Source organism: Danio rerio, chromosome 1 (assembly GCF_052040795.2).
Source record: "Danio rerio strain M-AB ecotype USA chromosome 1, GRCz13ab, whole genome shotgun sequence".
Classification (NCBI taxonomy): Eukaryota; Metazoa; Chordata; class Actinopteri; order Cypriniformes; family Danionidae; genus Danio; species Danio rerio.
In genome coordinates, this window is record NC_141021.1 from 9,307,864 (window position 1) to 9,326,904 (window position 19,041).

The 19,041-nt window shown below is 38.3% G+C and overlaps 1 protein-coding gene across 1 annotated transcript; it reads right to left on the bottom strand.

Annotated features, from left to right (window-relative positions):
• Nucleotides 1-79: 79 nt before the first annotated feature.
• On the bottom strand, nucleotides 80-17,743 carry LOC147846680 (uncharacterized). Its single transcript, XM_087236663.1, has 14 exons — nucleotides 17,669-17,743; nucleotides 16,366-16,397; nucleotides 15,227-15,273; nucleotides 14,769-14,827; nucleotides 14,286-14,375; nucleotides 13,588-13,673; nucleotides 12,900-12,996; nucleotides 3,031-11,182; nucleotides 2,811-2,942; nucleotides 2,416-2,546; nucleotides 1,916-2,174; nucleotides 1,371-1,457; nucleotides 958-1,015; nucleotides 80-727 (listed from the first exon to the last, which is right to left on the bottom strand). Exons 7-8 carry the CDS (start codon nucleotides 12,993-12,995, stop codon nucleotides 4,106-4,108), a joined length of 7,173 nt encoding a protein of 2,390 aa, XP_087092789.1. The 5' UTR covers nucleotide 12,996; nucleotides 13,588-13,673; nucleotides 14,286-14,375; nucleotides 14,769-14,827; nucleotides 15,227-15,273; nucleotides 16,366-16,397; nucleotides 17,669-17,743; the 3' UTR covers nucleotides 80-727; nucleotides 958-1,015; nucleotides 1,371-1,457; nucleotides 1,916-2,174; nucleotides 2,416-2,546; nucleotides 2,811-2,942; nucleotides 3,031-4,105.
• Nucleotides 17,744-19,041: the final 1,298 nt, after the last annotated feature.

Genomic DNA, 19,041 nt, shown 5'->3' on the forward strand with positions numbered 1-19,041 from the left:
TATTGTTATTATTAATTAATTAATATATTAATGTGCCCTAAGAAACATCTAAATGCTAATGGGTTTTATTCTTTTTTTTACGTTGTTAAAAGTAAAAATGTACTTTGGCCATATGTGATAATCAATTTTTACCTGACCTACTGTCCCTTTCTGCAAATAATTTGCAGCTCTAATCTGAGAAAAAAAAAAGTTAAACTATTGATTTATAACACTTAATAGTTTATGGTGCAAATATTTTACTCATTAGTATTTATTACAAGCAAACATATTCAAACCTAAACTGCATACAAATATCCTAAATTGTGATGATATGATTGACTAAGCTTTATTTGTACTCTTAAGCCTATTTTTACTTGTTTTAAATTACTTTTAAGCTCCTTTTTATTAACATTTTTATGGTTAAATTACTATATATCTTATTAAATGGAATCTAAGTTTGAAGATAAAGGACCCGAGGGGAAGACAGGACTTGGCACAACACCCCCTGTGAGCAAGCCATTGGCGACTGTGGCAAGGAAAAAAACTCCAAAAAGTTTGGAGAGAAACCTTGGAAAGACCAGACTCAGCAAGGGAGTACCCATCTTCCTTGGGCGTGGCACGTAACATAACAACATTTTTTAAATGTATAAGCTAATAACATTTTTAAACTATGTAAATTATCTAAATGTTGCAGGAAACCGCCTTCCACCATCTGGCCTCTGGATCTGGCATGCACAGACTGTATATCCTGAGGAAGAGGAGGCAAAACAGATGTGACAAAATTATTAGTAAAAAAATATATATATTTTGATTGTTTGGATACTTCAGGAACAAAGAGAAAATGAGAATCATGGTTTACTTTAAAATCTAAGGTTTTACAAAGTCCATACTTCTTAAAGACTTCTTAAAGACAAAGCACAAGTTATGACAAGATGCACTGAACCACAAGACTCTCCTAGAAGTACTAATAAAGTATACCTCTGGTCCGTCATCCTGCAATGCCGTGGTGTGCAATGCCAAACGCCCTGGTCTTCTCCTGTAACCATAAGATTAATAAATCAATACTAGGAACACTATATACACAAGCACCATTAAAAAACAGCCATTAACATTCATAGTAGATGCAAAAATTACACAAAGTCAATGCTGTTTTTCCACAACATTAAAGATTTTTTTTGCATTCTCAAGCATTTTGAGTTCAAGAAGCAAGCAACTCAGACATATTTGAAACGAGTAGAATATCAGTAATTTAAATTTTTAGGTGAATAAACACCTTAATAATGCCTCTTAGTTTATGCAGCTTAATTTTTGGAAATATTTTGTAAAAGTTTCCTTTTAGAGAAAGCTTAAACACTATTTAAAATAGAAGCTTTTGTAACGGCACAACTCACTTGTTTCAGAATACCTCCGTAGTAGAGATGTTCTTCCTCTGGTCCATCATTCTGCAATGCCGTAGTGCGCATACACCTGGTCTTCTCCTACAACCATGAGATTGATGAATCAATAATAAGAACACTATATACACAAGCACTAGTTAGAACAGCCATTAACAATAATAGGGATGCAAAAAACTACAAAGAAAGCTTTTTTCCATAACTTTTAAGATTTTAAAAGCTTTTTATTTATTTTATTTTTCAAGTATTTTAAGTTCAAGAAGCAAGCAACTCCAGTAAATTCTAATTTAAATGGTTAGTGTATAACCTTGTTAATAATGCCTTAGTTTATGCAGCTTAATTTGTGGAAATATATATTTTTTACATTTCTTTTTGGAGAAAGCTTAAAGAATATTTAAAATAGAATCTTTTGTAACATGACAACTCATTTGTTTTAGAATTTAAATGCATATTAGTACACGCACACACACACACACACACACACACACACACACACACACACACACTACAATTAAATGACGGGATCCTAACAGCATGCTCACCAATATATAGTTAGGTAGATGTCTTCCTCAACAATACTGCAGGACATTTGTTTTCTCAGTCAACATCTTCTTGGGTCTTCTGGTAGTAAAAACATAAAAAAAAAAAAACACTTGAATGAGACTAAGATTTAACATTATGCTGAAAATGTGACTATATTATAAGGCACTACAAACAACTGAAACAAAATACTTAGCTTTAGATTGAATCTCAAAGAATTCTGTCCACTTTGAAAAGGCTGCTGTTGTGTTAAAGCTGTGCCTGTAACAAATTAATAATATAACAGAAAAAGTCATACATTCATTCATTTTCTTTTCGGCTTTATTAATCTGGAGCTACGACTACGGAATGAACCGCCAACTTATCCAGCACGTTTTTATGCAGCGGATGCCCTTCCAGCTGCAACCCATCTCTGGGAAATATCTGGACATACATATTTACTCACACACACACACACACACACACACACACACAAAGGCCAATTTAACCTATACCAATTCACCTGTTCTCGTGTCTTCAGACTGTGGGGGACGTCGAAGCAACCGGAGGAAACCCACTCGAACGCAGGGAGAACATGCAAACTCCACATAGAAACACCAACTGACCCAGCCGAGGCTCGAACCAGCGTTGCCACTGCAAGTCATACATTCAGTACAAAATGTCAAACACAAATACAAAAGGAAAAACATAAAATTATTCATTCATGCATTTTATTGTCGGCTTAGTCTCTTTATTAATCCGGGGTCGCCACAGAAGAATAAACCACCAACTTATCCAGCCCATTTTTATACAGCGGACGACCTTCCAGCCGCAACCCATCTCTGGGAAACATCTGGACATACTTATTCTCACACACACACACACACACACAGGCCAATTTAACCGATACCAATTCACCTGTTCCGCGTGTCTTTGGACTGTGGGGGAAGTTGAAGCAACCGGAGGAAACCCACACGAACGCAGGGAGAACATGCAAACTCCACACAAAAACACCAACTGACTGAGTTGAGGCTTGAACCAGCATCGCCACTGCAAGTCATACATTCAGTACAAAATGTCAAATACAAAGGAAAAACATAAAATAATGGAACATTTAAAAAGCCACAGTAGTACTCACCAACTGTTGCTGCTGTCACTGCCGTGTACACTTTGAAGATGCCACAATGTCCTCCTGATGTCCCTTACTGCTGCTGACATTACTCTCTTCACACAGCAACCACCTCAGGTACGACACACCGCCTTCATGCGACCATAAATCCAGATCACCAGGTAGAATACAGGATGCTGTTTATGACGCATCTACATGTCTTCCGTGTCCCAGTTCAGTTTAAGTCAACAACGTAGGCCAGTGTTCATTTCTCTGTGGTTGCCATAGTGATGAGCAGTAGGTATAGTAGGGATTGGAACAACTCCAGAATGGGCTTTCTTCCAGACGAGAGGTGGTCTTTGTTGAAGTCTCCACAGACAATTATGGGATTCTCCATCATTTCCAATTAATTCAGTCGATTGCATTATTATGCTTTGAACTTTGTGCATGCGCAAGCCATCTTTATTGGAAATTGTCGACGGACTGCTCTTTTCTTTAGAGTTTCCTCTGATCTTTCGATGTAAAGTGTCCTCTTCACCTTGCAGTCGTTGTCGTATGTTTTTCTGGCCAGCATTTGGATTGTCGGCTGATTTCCAAGCATGTGCACAGATGCAATTCAGTCTCTTGTTTTAGTCACAATGTTTCCAAAGCATCCATTGACAAGTCCATCTTTGACATCCACATTTTTGTTCAGCATTATGCAGACTCCCAATCAATGCAACTTGTATGGTGCCAAGCAGGTTGTCTTTATTACCCATGACAGGGTTAGTTTGCTTTTTCATCCCTCCTGTTCTTGGGTTTTTTCGGTAATCTTCAGCATTATTGGTTATGATGTCAGCATGAAGAGCGTTTACCATCTCAGCATTGTGACTCTGGACTTCCTTGTTGGTTGCAAATACGGCAATAATCTTCTTGAGTGATAATACAGCCGATTGCATGGCCATGCATTGAACTTTGTGCATGTGTTAGCCATCTTGATTTGAAATTGATGACGAACTGCTCCTTTCTTTAGAGTTTCCTCTGCTCTTTCGATGTAGAGTTAAGTGTCCTCTTCACCTTGCAGTTGCGCATGTATTTCTGGCCAGCATTTGGATTGTTGGCTGAATTATTTAGGCAAAACACAATACACTGGATTGTGATAGCTATAGTAGGTGTGTAAAACACCTGACTGCATGCACAAGTCTGGATGAGAAACATAAATATGATCCAACAGTGTTTGTTTCTCTGTGGTTGCCATGGTGATGAGCTGTTGGTATTGTTGGGATTGGAACAACTCCAGAATGGGCTTTCTTCCAGACGAGAGGTGGTCTTCGTTGAAGTCTCCACAGACAATTATGGGATTCTCCTTCATCATTTCCAAATAATCAAGAAGGCCCCTGATGTTTGGCAAAAATTTTTCCAGACTATAGTCTGGTGGCCTGTACACCGCAGCAATTGTTGCAGTCACTGGTGCATCAACTTTGATGACGACAAACTCCAGGTCGGTGACGTGGTGTATAAAGTGTCGAGGTTCCGCCTGAATGTCCTCTTTGCAATAAATTGCAACTCCACCACAGTCCTTCTTTGCCATTTCTGGAAGGGTTGAGTAAGACGCATGTCTATTTCTTGCAAACATCTTAAAGCCTTCCAACTGGACATGTGATGAGATGCATGATCCGGAGAGGTGCGTTTCCGTAACACAAAAGATATCACATAGAAGCAGCTCATGATGGTGTTTGATGTCTTCTACATGTGATTGGAGTCCCTCTGTGTTATGATGCACAACAATAAGTTTTTCTACCAGACTGGTGTTGCTTTTCTTCCAGTCAAAAAGTGGCATGATGCCTTCCAGCGTTGCCATTTTCATCCTCTCCAACGAGGTTGTGATTTCCGGATCAGCATAGATCTTTTTTTCATCAAAGTCTCTGATGTACAACCCACCAAGTGAGGTTGTTCGGCTAAGGGCAACATAGGCCATTCCTGGCTCAAAAATCCTCTTTAGTGACACTACAGCCGATTGCATGGTCATGCCTTGAACTTTATGAGCGGTGCATGCGTAGGCCAACTTGATTGGAAATTGTCGACGGACTGCTCTTTTCTTTACAGGTTCCTCTGATCTTTCGATGTAGACTAAAGTGTCCTGTTCACCTTGCAGTCGTCGTCTGTATTTCTGGCCAGCATTTGGATTGTCGGGCTGAATGCCAAGCATGTGCACAAATGCAATTCCATCTCTTGTTTTAGTCACAATGTTTCTAATGTTTCCAAAGCATCCATTGACGAGTCCATCTTCGACATCCAGATTTCTTATCATCATTATGCGGACTCCCACTGCAACTTGTATGGTGTCAAGCAGGTCGTCTTTATTACCCATGACAGGTTTAGTCTGTCTTTTCATCCCACCTGTTCTTGGGTCTTTCCGGTAATCTTCAGCATGAATGGTTATGATGTCAGCATGAAGAGCGTTTACCGTCTCACTATTGTGACTGTGGACTTCCTTGTTGGTTGCAAATATGTGCAATGCATCACGTGGGCAGTCTTGGGGATTCCTCACAGCCTGCAATAACAAAGATCTATCTTCTTCTTTAAGAGGATCAGATTTCCGTTTCACTCTCAATCGGTTTAAAAGCTGGGCAAATGCAAGGTCCTCTTTCTGCCGCATGATCTCCGTGAGGGTTATGATTTGGAAGTGGTCCTTCCAAAAGTCCAGCACATCCTCTTCGTAAACGCAGAGTGGCTTGGCTTTTCCCGGGGGCGGTAATTGATAAAAGTCTCCCACCACAATGACAGAAATGCCCCCAAAGGGTTTCTTGCTGCCTCTGATCTGTTGAAACCTCCAGTTGATGTATGCAAAAAAGTCTTTTGAAATCATAGAGATTTCGTCAATAATCAAGATTTCCACGTGACGTAATCCTGCTCGTACATCATCAAGAGAGTTCCCAAGTCCTTGATAGGGTGGCTTCAAGTTCCTTGGCAGCTTTAGAATGGAATGCAGAGTTTTTCCAGAAATGTTGAACGCTGCTGTTCCAGTGAATGCACTTAAAATCACTGTAGGAATGGAGAGATCCCCATCCTCCCGGAGCTGAGGAAGTTGTCGTAGAATCTTCGTTGCTTCAGTGTATACGCACTTGATTACGTGCGACTTTCCACATCCAGCACCACCTGACACGAAGTAAAAAAACTGTTCTGGATTCAGTCCCCACACACGATTTTGACACCACTGCCGAATGGTGTAAAATATGGCTGCCTGTGTCTTGTTTAAACTCCGAAAGAGCTTCCTGACAAACTCGACACTCATCTGTGGCGCCTCTATGCGCGGTGCAACTCCATCGCCATCTTCATTACGAGGCTGGAATTCAGGGACCTCATCCTGTTCGTCGTCTTCCTCTGGACCGACGTCTTCTTGTTCAGCTATGCATTCCAGGCGATCCACTTCAACTTCTGGTGCAAAAGCTGTCCAAGCACTCTCAGATGGTCCTTCCTGCTGAAGTTGTTCAAATGCTTTATCTACAACTTTGCCGTGCTTTTCATATCTCTGCTGGTATGCCTTTACTATGCCGCAGACAGGGAACCGGAGACCAGGATGTCCAGGAAGTTCCACAAATCCGCTTTTATAAAATAGCTGATATGTGGGAAAATCCTCAGGTTTCAGCTCTTCATTGTGGCGATGGGGAACGTAAAGTTTCACCATTCTTCCATAAAATTTTTCCGGTTGCTTCTCCTCTGAAAAGCGAGCATATCGGATAACTGCAGGCTTGCCAACAGTCCTCTTTTGAATAAATCCCATATCATGAAGCAGTCGGAGGACATTTTTTCCTTTAATTTGCTGACCGTACACAACACGGTAATTGGATGCAAAGTCCGCAAGACACATTTTTTCAAACTCCAACGTTAGAGGTCTTGCTCTGTATTTTTCTATTAAACCTGACATCCAGACGTCCTCCGATTCAGGATTTTTGTTCAGCAACACACTTATGGGCAGACTCATCTTGAGGGCATCGTCATCCGTCGGAACAAACACAACACTTCGTGAACACTTCTTCAATGGCAAGCTGCATGTTCGCGCAACGGACTCCTGAGCGCTTACTTGCCGGTGCTTGGCATAGGCTTGCATTATGTGCTTCATTTCGTCCTCTTCATTAACGTTGGCTTCACGAACACTCTGGATCACGTTCTTAAGAAAGCCACTCATTTCATGCTCTGGCTTTGAAACGTAGGACAGCATATACATGATGCAGCTGTAAGCGTCTAGGATGTACTGAATATCCATGTTCGCATTCCACGCCCTGAGCAAATCAGGATTGTAGCCATTCACCCAAGTCTCCTTTGGATCACGCTTCAAAAGAACTGCACTGCCAGTGGTGAGTCCTTCAGCGTAGTTCAGGTAATCGTCCATGGACAAATTGCACTTGGTTAAAAGGTCTGACAAATTGTCGAGGGAAGATTTGGGATCATTCAGCAAATCCCACAAAGGCTTGAGTTTTGATTTGGCTTCATTCATTGCTTTTTTAGCCGCATCTCGCCTTGCTTTCTTCTTGGCTGCCGAGTCAGTAGGTTCATCATCCCCCTCATCAGGACGCTCTGGCATTGGATGAGTGATCATGGTCTTAGGCATTGGTAGTTTTGGAAATCCAAATCTACACACCACCTTGCCTTTCTTGCATGACTTTGAGTGGTTTTTGCTATGAAGCTGAACCTCTGTCACAATCTTATGAAGCTCAGGATCAACATTGGGATCTGGAAGCTTGCACGATACGTAACGGTCGATGAAGTCACAAATTGTCTCATCATTATCTTCCTCTGGATCTGGGGCATCCTTTACCCAAGCAAGCAGATGAATATGTGGGCTTCCTCTCGCCTGAAACTCCACTCTATAGAAGAAATCCTCCACTTCACCAATGGGTTGTGCAGGTGACAAAAGCAGGTGAGCCATTAATGCATCAACACGCTTCTCAAACATGCGCATGACAGTGACAGGATTACTCCTAAGGATTTCACATTTCGTCGCCCAGTCAAGCTGTGAAAAGTCAATTTCTTCGCCTTGTTGAGCTTTGATTACAGTCACAATCTCAGGCCATCGCATTTCTGCTGCACTGAATGTACAAAAGAAAGTAGGTGTCCCCAGCTGTCGAATCATGGCCTGGAGATCTCGCAACGTCTTCTCCCAATAGGCTGGAGAGCCTCTCAGGGGCTGCATGAATCGTGTGGCATCCCTGTTGTGAACAAGTCTCTCAACCTCATCTGAATCCTGAAGCATCCTATTGGAGATTCTTCTGCCATCTTTGGTAATGGGTTTACCTTTTCGAAGTTGAATGGACATGCTGTTTCTTGCCAGTTGCGTTTCTGTCACAAATTGTGCAAAGAAAAGGTAGGTTTGATCCCTTGCAAATCGGGCATCAACACAAAACAATCTGACGTTGAAGTACATGCTAGGAGAAACCGATGTCTGCCTTGCCTCGTCGATTGTGTTCTCTCCAGTGGGGAACTGGACAGGGAATGCCATGGCTTCCAGTTTTGGGATTTTAAAAAATCCAACAGGCTTCTTTCCTTGTGCAGGTGCGATACTAAAGATCCCTTCACCGTACGACAAGATGTCATGTGCAATGTCTGGTGGCTGCATGCACGTGTCCAATGTAAGACCGGGGCGAAGTTCATCCTTTTCCTCCACACTGACATGTTGCTCCTCGTGCTCAGCAGTGCCAACTTCTTGGTTATCCTCTGCTGCATCAATGTCTTCGTCAAACTGATCTTCAGATACCTCAGGCTCTTGTATGGAGATATCCTTGTACTCAGAATGCACTTCCTTCAGCTTGGATAAAGCTGCAATCACACTGTGCATATTTACAGTATGGAAATGCTGGTATCCCTTAAAACTGACATGTCTCTTCAATTTGACCTGTAGGAGCTGGGACTCACTTCTTGGTCTTGGCAGAGAGTTGACAGTGTTCTCCACCTCTGAAGGCACACACACAACAGCACCGTGAACTGCTCTCTGTTGTCCTTTGGGCAGTGCAACTATTTTTGCAAAAGGTAAAATTTTTGCGATAAGCTGACGTTCCAGCACATTTAACTCAGCCAATTCTGCAGGGATAGGTGGCAGTTCAAGCTTATTTACTGCTGCAATTGAAGGCATGCTCCCTCGTTTCAGATGGCTGTCACAAGTGTGGCAGATCCATTCCCGTCTTCTCTCTTCTGGAACGGTGCAATCATCTGAGCAGGCACTGTCACAAGTATGCACATACTTTCTGGTCAGGCAGAATGAGGAAAGTTGAACATCTTTTTCATAATTTGATCGATCACAAGCCTTGACCTGGTCCAGAAAGAGGACTCTGTGACAAACGGTGCAGACGTATGTAGGGCCTTGCTGAATCTTACACCGGAATGCATGAATTGCACTTTCCATCAGTTTGCTGACCAATGGCTGGACTGTTTCCAGGCTGGGGCGGATGCACATCTTGTATTTCCTTTTAATCGTCAGTGCACATTGCATCTGATGAAGAATACGTGATGTAGTATCAAACTTTTGTTTCTTACGGAGGGTACATTGAAGAATGTGATGTTCTCTAAACTCAGAATTATCCGCATATCTCCTCACCATGTATTCCTTCATTTTTTTCTGGAAAGCAGTATCGGTACAGTACCTCCTGACCATGTGTGCTTTTTTTTTTGCCTGGAAGATGGTATCGGATCTGTACCTCCTAGCCATGTATTCTTTCCTCTTTAACGGTGCAACTGGATCTATTGTGTACCTCCTAGCCATGTATTGCTTCTTCTTTGACTGTACAATTGGATCTGTGGTGTACCTCCTAGCCATGTATTCTTTCTTCTTTGACTGTACAATTGGATCTGTGGTGTACCTCCTAGCCATGTATTCTTTCTTCTTTGACTGTACAACTGGATTTGTGGTGTACCTCCTAGCCATGTATTCTTTCTTCTTTGACTGTACAACTAGATCTTTGGTGTACCTCCTAGCCATGTATTCTTTCTTCTTTGACTGTACAACTGGATCTTTGGTGTACCTCCTAGCCATGTATTCTTTCTTCTTTGACTGTACAACTGGATCTGTGGTGTACCTCCTAGCCATAAATTCTTTCTTCTTTGACTGAACAATATCATCTTTGTATCGCATATTACTGTAGTCTTTCTTTTTGTTTCTAAAGTGAGCATTTTGGTACTTCACCCAAACAGCCTCTTTCTTAGCTGCCCGATACTGCAAACAGGCAGCATACCGGTACCTCTCATCATCTCTTTGTTTGTGTTTTCTCATCATGTAAGATGCAGTTGTGTCCTTGGATTCTCTGCAATTTAAATTGGCAATTGTCTTTCGCATTTCTCTTCTTCTCCTGGACTTGTTTTTTTTTGCTATCAGGGCTTGGTTTTCTCGGGCACCGCTATTTTGTACAGCAACATTTTCTTCTGGTTCTGGTAGAACTGAGATTACTTGTGAAAACTGAGCACAAGCTGAGAGTAATGGCTGCTGGCCAGCCCACTGCTCAGTTTCAAAAGAAACAGGCATGAATTCATAGCTTGCTCCATCACGGCGATCCTGAAAGAGCTCAAGAAGTTTATCGGTCATGTCACTTAGATGAGTAAAAGTTAACATGACAGCAGTTCCACATCCGGTCTTATCAGGCAAGCCTTCTGCAGTCCTTGAATGTGGATCAAAGAATCCATATCTGCCTGATCCATCTCTAAACAATGCAATGCATTCTGGAGAAACGATTAAAAGTGCAAATGTGACATCTGCTGCGAGACACTGCAATCTTTCAGCAAGAGGCAAAAACCAATCTTCCATATCAGGGGCACCTTTGGCTTTGAGTAATCCAAGTTTGACTTCAGACTTGTGAACATTGTATGTTCGGTTAAATGTTGTAAGTTCAGAAGGTATTTCCTCCATGGACAGATGGTCATTAAGGAATCTTCTTTCACTGATAAGCTGCATTTTAACGCTGACATACAAAGCATCCCCCTCTTCTAAAACTCTATCAAGATCGGACATCTTGAACTGAAGCCCTGCACTGTGACTGGCCAAAAATGTCAGTGATATACAGGCACACTGGTGATTTCTTGAGAACTCATCATACCGAACATCACCCTGGCAATGAGATGCCTGCACTGACACAAACTTGGGTGCATTATCATCACTTTCTGCATACTGGCTTACAGAAAGTGGGGCAACAGCAGCACTGGTACTAGCCTGTTCAACCTGTAAAAATAATTTACTATATTAGATTGCTATTCAAAATGGCTTTTATACAATTGATGTTAAAGTGGCTAGAACATTGTTGAACCCTTAGCACAATATGGAGTAATTTTAACAAAACAAGAATACAAAATGTGTTTTTGTATTTAGTTGTCCTCAGCAACATATTTTTCATAATACGTTTACAGATGGTGGCAAAGGCAGAAACATAAATGAATATAATAACTACGGCTGCAACTAATGATTATTTTAATAATCGAAGAGTAAAGCATTCATTTCCTACCCTTAATTCAAAAACTGAACTAATGTCTTTAGAAAGTGCACAAACATGTTGTCCTTGTTATAATATTGTTATATCTTATATGTAGTCTATTGTCATTTAGGCATAATTACTTCTCAAATAACATTCGACCGCAGGTTTATCTTGTGACATTTACTGGTGTAAAATCAGACAGACATTGTAAATAAGTCATTATTCAAGTTAATGATCTTGACTAAATTTACCTAAACCAAACACTTGACTATTGTTGTTAAGAGAAATTTAAAGAAATAGTTTGCCCAAATGTGTAAATTCTGCAAGTACTTTCTCCCCCTTGACTTCTTGAAGTCATTTTGTTCAGTAGCACACAAAATACATTATTCTTAAAAAAGAAAAACCTTGTAACCACCGACATCATTAGTAAAAACAAATACCATGGAAAACAAACAGGCCTGTCCCTAACCAATTTGGCGCCCAAGGCAAAATACAGGACACCAAATAGCTTCAAATGATAGAATACATAGCAAACATTAGAAAATACTGACAATAAAATAAAAAGTTTAGCCTATTAAAATCAATGGCCTATACATAAAATAAAGCTAAAAAAATCTACTTCACTTTTGATTGTATTTGCATATTGTTTAAAGTTACTATAGTTATTTAGTGAAGAGCAGCAGAGGAATCTCTCATTGCGTTTTCTTTGATAACAGAGGTGTAACTTTAAGAATGTACAGATCTATAATGAAAATATTTGATTATTTTAGTAATTGTTCGTGCTTATTTAAGAGAAAATTTGTTGCGTTTAAAATACATAATGCAGGACAGACATGTTAACACATTTTTAAGTGTATTTGTCTGTTTAAACACACACCCGAATCATTGCACAAGAAGATCTGCGCACTCTTGAAGCGGCTTATATTTGAGGGGGTGTGTAAGAAGTTTTGTGCATGAGCAGAAGAATTCAGCCCACAAGCAAAGAGATTTGCATGCTCATAGGCTATTACATAAATGCGATCTCAACTTCTAATAGACATTTCTCATTGAAATAACGCCACAGGTAGTTAGTAGATCGGTGTAAAAAAAGGCCTGCCACCACAGCTGGAAAAAAATCCTAAAGGAAAACAATCCTGACAATGCCATGGGCCGGCCCTGAAGACAAAACCAAGTAATTTCCACTCTTAAAAATGACTTATTTTGTGTTTAAAAGAACAAAATGTCAAACTGCTTTGGCACAGGCCAAGGGTGAGTATATATCAGAATTTAAATTTTTGGGTGAACTATCCCTTTAAGGCATTATGATGAGAAAATAATTAACCGTGTAATAACTGCAGTTTTTTAATTTTCCTGATCCCATTTATAAAAAAAAAAAATTTTTTAAACTATTATTTTTATCAATAAATTTATAGGTGACTGCTTTAACTCGACAAATTACAGAGACATACTGGCAAATTTTAGTAGTACCTCTTTATGGCTGGAAAGGGTGGTCTCAACATCTTGAAGGTCTACCTTTCTCCATCGCAATTTCTGAGCCTGAGATCTCTTCCCTTTTCGTGGCATCCTTTAACAAAAAAAGTTACAAATAAAACACAAGTCTAAAAGAAACAAATACACATATAAACGTTAGTGGTGCAATGGGTCACAAATCTCACAATTCAGATCACACTTCAATTTTTCAGTCACGGATTGGACCATTTTTCAGATCAGCAAAAAAAAGGGAGGAAGCAAATGTAATTTGCTTTTGCTTGGAAAAGTGATTTAAGATAGACCATTAATTCGCAGGAGGAAAAACAGACCCCTTAACTGTTTATCTGAGTTTACAATTAGGCCTGTAGTTTTGCATTTCAGTAAACCAATTCTTGTTTCACTCTAAAGTACTTTTACAATTTTTTTTTGTATTTCCAGACATGTCAGTACTTATTTTTACACAATAACAGATTTTTAATTTTTTTTTTAACTTAAGGAATCAACATTCCGTGGAATAACACTTTTCAGACACACCAAACTAAAATTCTTCACATGTTGAAAATAAATGTATTTAAATGTACAGAAATGGTGTTACATCAAACTACTTTTTTATGATATGAGGTGACTTTTGCCATAATATGAGATATTTAGAAAGCAAACTACATTTTTTTTCTTTGGCACATACTTTACAACTTCCCCCGATGTAAGCACTGCAGAACCTGAGATGAAACCAGTAGTATCTGAAGAATCTGGAATATCTGACGAGTGTCTCTGAAAAAGGGACAAAAAATAACATTAATGAAAATTTAATGTCAACTATGCAGTACCTTCTTTCCATGTTAAACATCACTTATCAATAACATACTTAATCTGTATATACAATAATTAGTTAGGGATACATCAAAAGCATTTATGTATTTTTTAAAAGGCCAATTTGCAACAAATATACTATCAGAGTCATTTGCAAAAGGTGCTCGGAAAAGTGATGTTGGGGGAAAACAGACCATTATTTCACAGGAGGAAAAACAGACCCCTTAAGTCTTTCTCTGGGATTACAATTAGGCCTATAGTTATGCATTTTAGTAAACAAATTCTTGTTTCACTGTAAAGTACTTGTACACTTTTTTTGTATTTCCAGACATGTCAGTACTTATATTTACACGATAATAATTATTATTTTTTTATTTAAGAAACCAATATTATGTGGAATAACAGTTTTCAGACACACCAAACTGAAATTCTTTACATGTGTTGAAAATAAACTTAATTAAATGTACAGAAATGGTGTTACATTAAAGTACTTTTTAGGATATGAGGTGACTTTTGGCATAATATGAGACATTTAAAAAGCAACTACTTTTTTTTCTTTTCTTTGGCACATACTTTAAAACTTCCCCCCGATGTAAGCACTGCAGATCCTGAGAAGATGAAACCAGTAGTATCTGAAGAATCTGGAATATCTGATAAGTCTCTCTGAAAAAGGGACAAAAATAACAACATTAATGAAAATTAATGTCAACTATGCAGTACCATCTTTCCATGTTAAACATTGCTTGTCAATAATATACTTAATCTGTATATAAAATAAATAGTTAGGGATTTATTAAAAGCATTTATCTGTTTTTTAAAGAGGGCAATTTGCGACAAATATAGTATCAAAGTCATTTGCAAAAGATGCTCGGAAAAGTTAATTAGGGAGAAAACAGAGCATTATTTTGCACAAGGAAAAACAGACCCCATAACTGTTTCTCTGGGATTAAAATTAGGTCTATAGTTATGCATAGTACTTTTTAGGATATGAGGTGACTTCTGCCACATTAGGAGACATAAAGAAAGCAAACCAATATTTTTCTCTTTGGCACATACTTTAAAACTTCCCCTGACGCAAAGCACGGCAGAACCTGAGAAGATGAAACTTGTAGTATCTGGAAGAAAACAGAGGTTAGCAACTATAGAAGACAGTACAGTGTGTAATTTATAAAGTTTTTTTTTTTTTTTTTTATAACAACAAAAACAACAATTATGAAAAAAAATACAGAACTGAAGTCTTTATAAAAACGTAAAAAAAAAATATATATATATGTATATATATATATATATATATATATATAAATATATATAAATAAATTACAAAATGCTAAGTTTATTAAAACAAAAGAAACGTAATCCCCTGTAAGAATGGAGAACACTGAAAAATAAAACAACAGAAGTAGTTGTTTTATTTTTCACAAGAAACCTGAAAAACAAAGAAAATAGAACAAATTAGGTCAAAGCAACAACTATTGTTGTCAATTTTTGAAATAAAAATGTTATCCAACACTCACCAAGATGCAAAGTGCAGTGAAGAATCTCGAATATCTGGTGAGTCTCTCTGAAAAAGGGACAAAAAATAACTTTAATGAAAATTAATGTCAACTATGCATTACCTTCTCTCCATGTTAAACATCACTTATCAATAACATAGTTAATCTGTAAATAAAATAAATTGGATATATCAAAAGCATGTATGTATTTTTTAAAGGAGTCAATTTGCGACAAACATACTATCAGAGCAATTTGCAAAAGATGCTTGGAAAAGTGATGTAGGGGAAAAACAGACCATTATTTCCCAGGAGGAAAAACAGACCCCTTAACTGTTTCTCTGGGTTTACAATTTAGACCTGTAGTTATGCATTTCAGTAAATCAATTCTTTTTTTTTTTTTTTTTTTAATTTCAAGACATGTTTGTATTAGATTTTACACAATACAAATGTTTTTTTTTTTTTTAGTTTAAGAAATCAATATCCCATGGAATAACACTTTTCAGACACACCCAAAAAAACCTGGGTGTTACTCAGACCAACTGTACTTTCCTTGGAAAAAAAAAACATTTATTTGAAAAGTAGTAACCAAACAATGTAATAGAATGAAGTTGAATAGGACCAAAGTTATAAAAGAATAATTTAAGGGACAATTCCCCCCAAAATAAACAACTGACTTACTTTTATGCATTTTACTAACACTGAAGTGGTTACAAACCTTTATGACTAACTTAATTCTGTTGAATACTAAAGATATTTTGGAGGAAAAAAAAGCTAAATTGATGCAACACTAGACTTCCATAGTACATAGGAAAAATAAAAACTATGGAAGTAAATGGTTACAGGTTTCCAGCTTTCTTGAAAGCATATTTTTTGCTCAACAGAAGAAACACAAAGGGTGAGTAAATGACAGAACTTTCAGTTTTGAGTGAACCATCCCTTTAAATCAAGGCCATAACTAACAAATCTGGAGAAACAGAATGTTTGGTCACTTAATTTCCCCCCTTAGTCATGTTATAGTAGTGGTCTGATAAATGTATGCAATTAATGTTATCTTAAAAACTGATTACAATCCAAAAAGTGAGTTTAACTGCTGCAAAAATCCAGAATTTTTGTAAGTAAAGCATGTTTATTTTTACCCTGTCAATATATTAAATCATTACCTGACACAGGATGGATAGCTGGTGAAACAGTTCTAAAAGATAAAAGTAGAAACAATCATGTCGCATAAAAAGCACATTTGTACTAGGGAAATGACTATTGTATTTAAATGTCAATTACATAAATTCTATCTGCAATATTAAGTAAACTTGTATAAAACCATTGCATTTAGATTGTGTTACATTTTTATATTGATTTCAGGACATTCACAGTGCACTGACAATGCTTTCCATAACCAATTTTAGATTTTACTTCACAGCACAAGAAATCTTGCAATAAAATGTATAATTTACACATTTACATATCATTTGTTCGTTTATTTTACCTGCTGAAAGAAAACACTGTTCTTGAATGTTTCAAACAAAGCTAAACTACATGCACAGGACAAGAGCATTTACAACAAATAAAGTGATGTAAATATAATCTCGCTTGCTTTTTTTGCGCTGTCGAACAAGTTCTTAAACACCTATAATCGGTCATTGTGTTCCCACACGCAACAGAAAAGGCTGGATTATTCTCGACTGCGGTTACCGCGGCTCGAGTTATTCATCGGAGTGACGGTGAAACGGACAAACGGCCACGGTTACAGTCTTACATGCGCGGATATCACAGCTGATTCATGATAAACGCGGTAAAGAAAACTCCAGCTGCAGGGTAACATGCTCATGTGTGTCTAACCACAAGACTCGCTGTAATAGCCGAGAGGACACGTTACCTTAAGAAGCAGGTCAAATGTCTAACACACACACACACACACACACACACACACACACACACACACACACACACACACACACACACACAACGTCCGGTTCTCAGCTTCAGTACAGCCGCGGGCCGCGGGAATGCAGACCTCTAGCTCGCGGCTTTCATTTCATCTCAGTATCAGTGAAATACAAGCTCGTGGGTTCTGCTGTAACGGTCGGCTGCTGATTAACTTAAGTACGTTGACGATAGTTAGTAGGATGTTTTAATGGGCCGCCCTCGCCACAGTAACGTTATTTATCAAAATAATTGCAGCTTTTGCGACTTGAATCGTACCTCTTGTAATCGCGACTTCATTTTAAAATTTATTACAGTATAAAGTGACTGTACGTGATACAGCCTGCATAAAGTTAAGATCTAACCGTTAGTACAACGGCTTCAGCCTGAATTATCATGCAGACCTGAAATCCCGCTAGGATTAAGGACATGAATGGCTATTTTTACATCCACTACAAGCTACAGCAATTTTTTTAATATACATGTTTTAATTTAACGTTAAACAGCAATTATAAGAGCAAAACTCTAAAACAACCTACTCACCACAGAAAGTTCTGGAACCTAAAGACGGCTCATCATCGTTGGCCAATAGAAGGCAAGGCACAGCCAATCAACCTGCAGAATTAAGATTTTCTCCATTTATGGAGAGGACCACACCCGTTTTCAAGTGTGACTTTTTTAGTGCCTAAATAAAAAAGTGTGCATTATATATATTAATTAATATATATATATATATATATATATATATATATATATATATATATATATATTTATTTATTTATAAAACACAGGTAAATTAATTGTAATTGTTTACATTGACATTAGACATTGTTTACCATCTTCCATTTTGAATGTAGCTATCTTTATGTATTACAGTGAATAAAAATGTCTAAATTCAAATAATTGTTCTCTGTGTTTGTGAGTGTGTGTGTGTGTGTGTGTGTGTGTGTGTGTGTGTGTGTGTGTGTGTGTGTGTGTGTGTGTGTGTGTGCGCGCGCGCGCGCGCTTTGCAGCCCGCAGGTTAATGATGATGTAACTATCATTTCACCTTAAACAGCGGCACCTTACTGAATATTAATTAATATTAATGATTATTACACCTGCTTAATAAAAATCAGATGATTCACTACATTAATAAGTCTGACATAACTTGATCAGAAATCTAAAAAGAGAGAAAGAGTAGGGTAAAAAAAAAGTAGACATCAATAGCAGCAGATAACAGTGCAATACTTATTTTTTATCCCAAACACTTGGATTCAATAGTGAGATCGTGGTCAAGTGATTAGCATGTTCGGTTACGAAGACAGCGATCCGAGTTCAAACCTTACCAGAGAGATAATTTTTTTAATTTGTAGTGTAAAGACATATAATACTGTTTGGGTTACTTATTACAACCATTACAAAGGACTGGATATCTATAAAGAATTAATATTCTCATATTTATATATAAAAATGTGAAGTTCTAAGGCACCTGTGTCCTTGAAAAACGTGTTAGTGTGTTAGTGTCATTTGAAACTATATTGGAAATAACATTATTTTAACATAGTCAGTCGTCGACTGATGTGGGACGTTCTAAGGCTTGAAACTCCAGAGCTAAAAAGGAGTCCCACTCCAGCCCTGTGTGTGTGTGTGTGTGTGTGTGTGTGTGTGTGTGTGTGTATTTGTGTGAGTAACAGTTGGTGTTTCCTGAAAACAAGTCTGAGCAGAATGAATAAATGTCAGAGACAATCATAAATCAGTGATTTACTGCATTGCTAGGTGGTTGCTAGGGTGTTTTAGTGGTTGCTAGGCATTGCTAATGTGTTCTGCTAGGTGGTTGGTAATTCCTTGCTAGGGTGTCCTGAGTGGTTGCTAGGTGGTTACTAAGGCGTTGCTAGGCGGTTGCTAAGGTGCCCTGAGTGGTTGCTAAGGTGTTG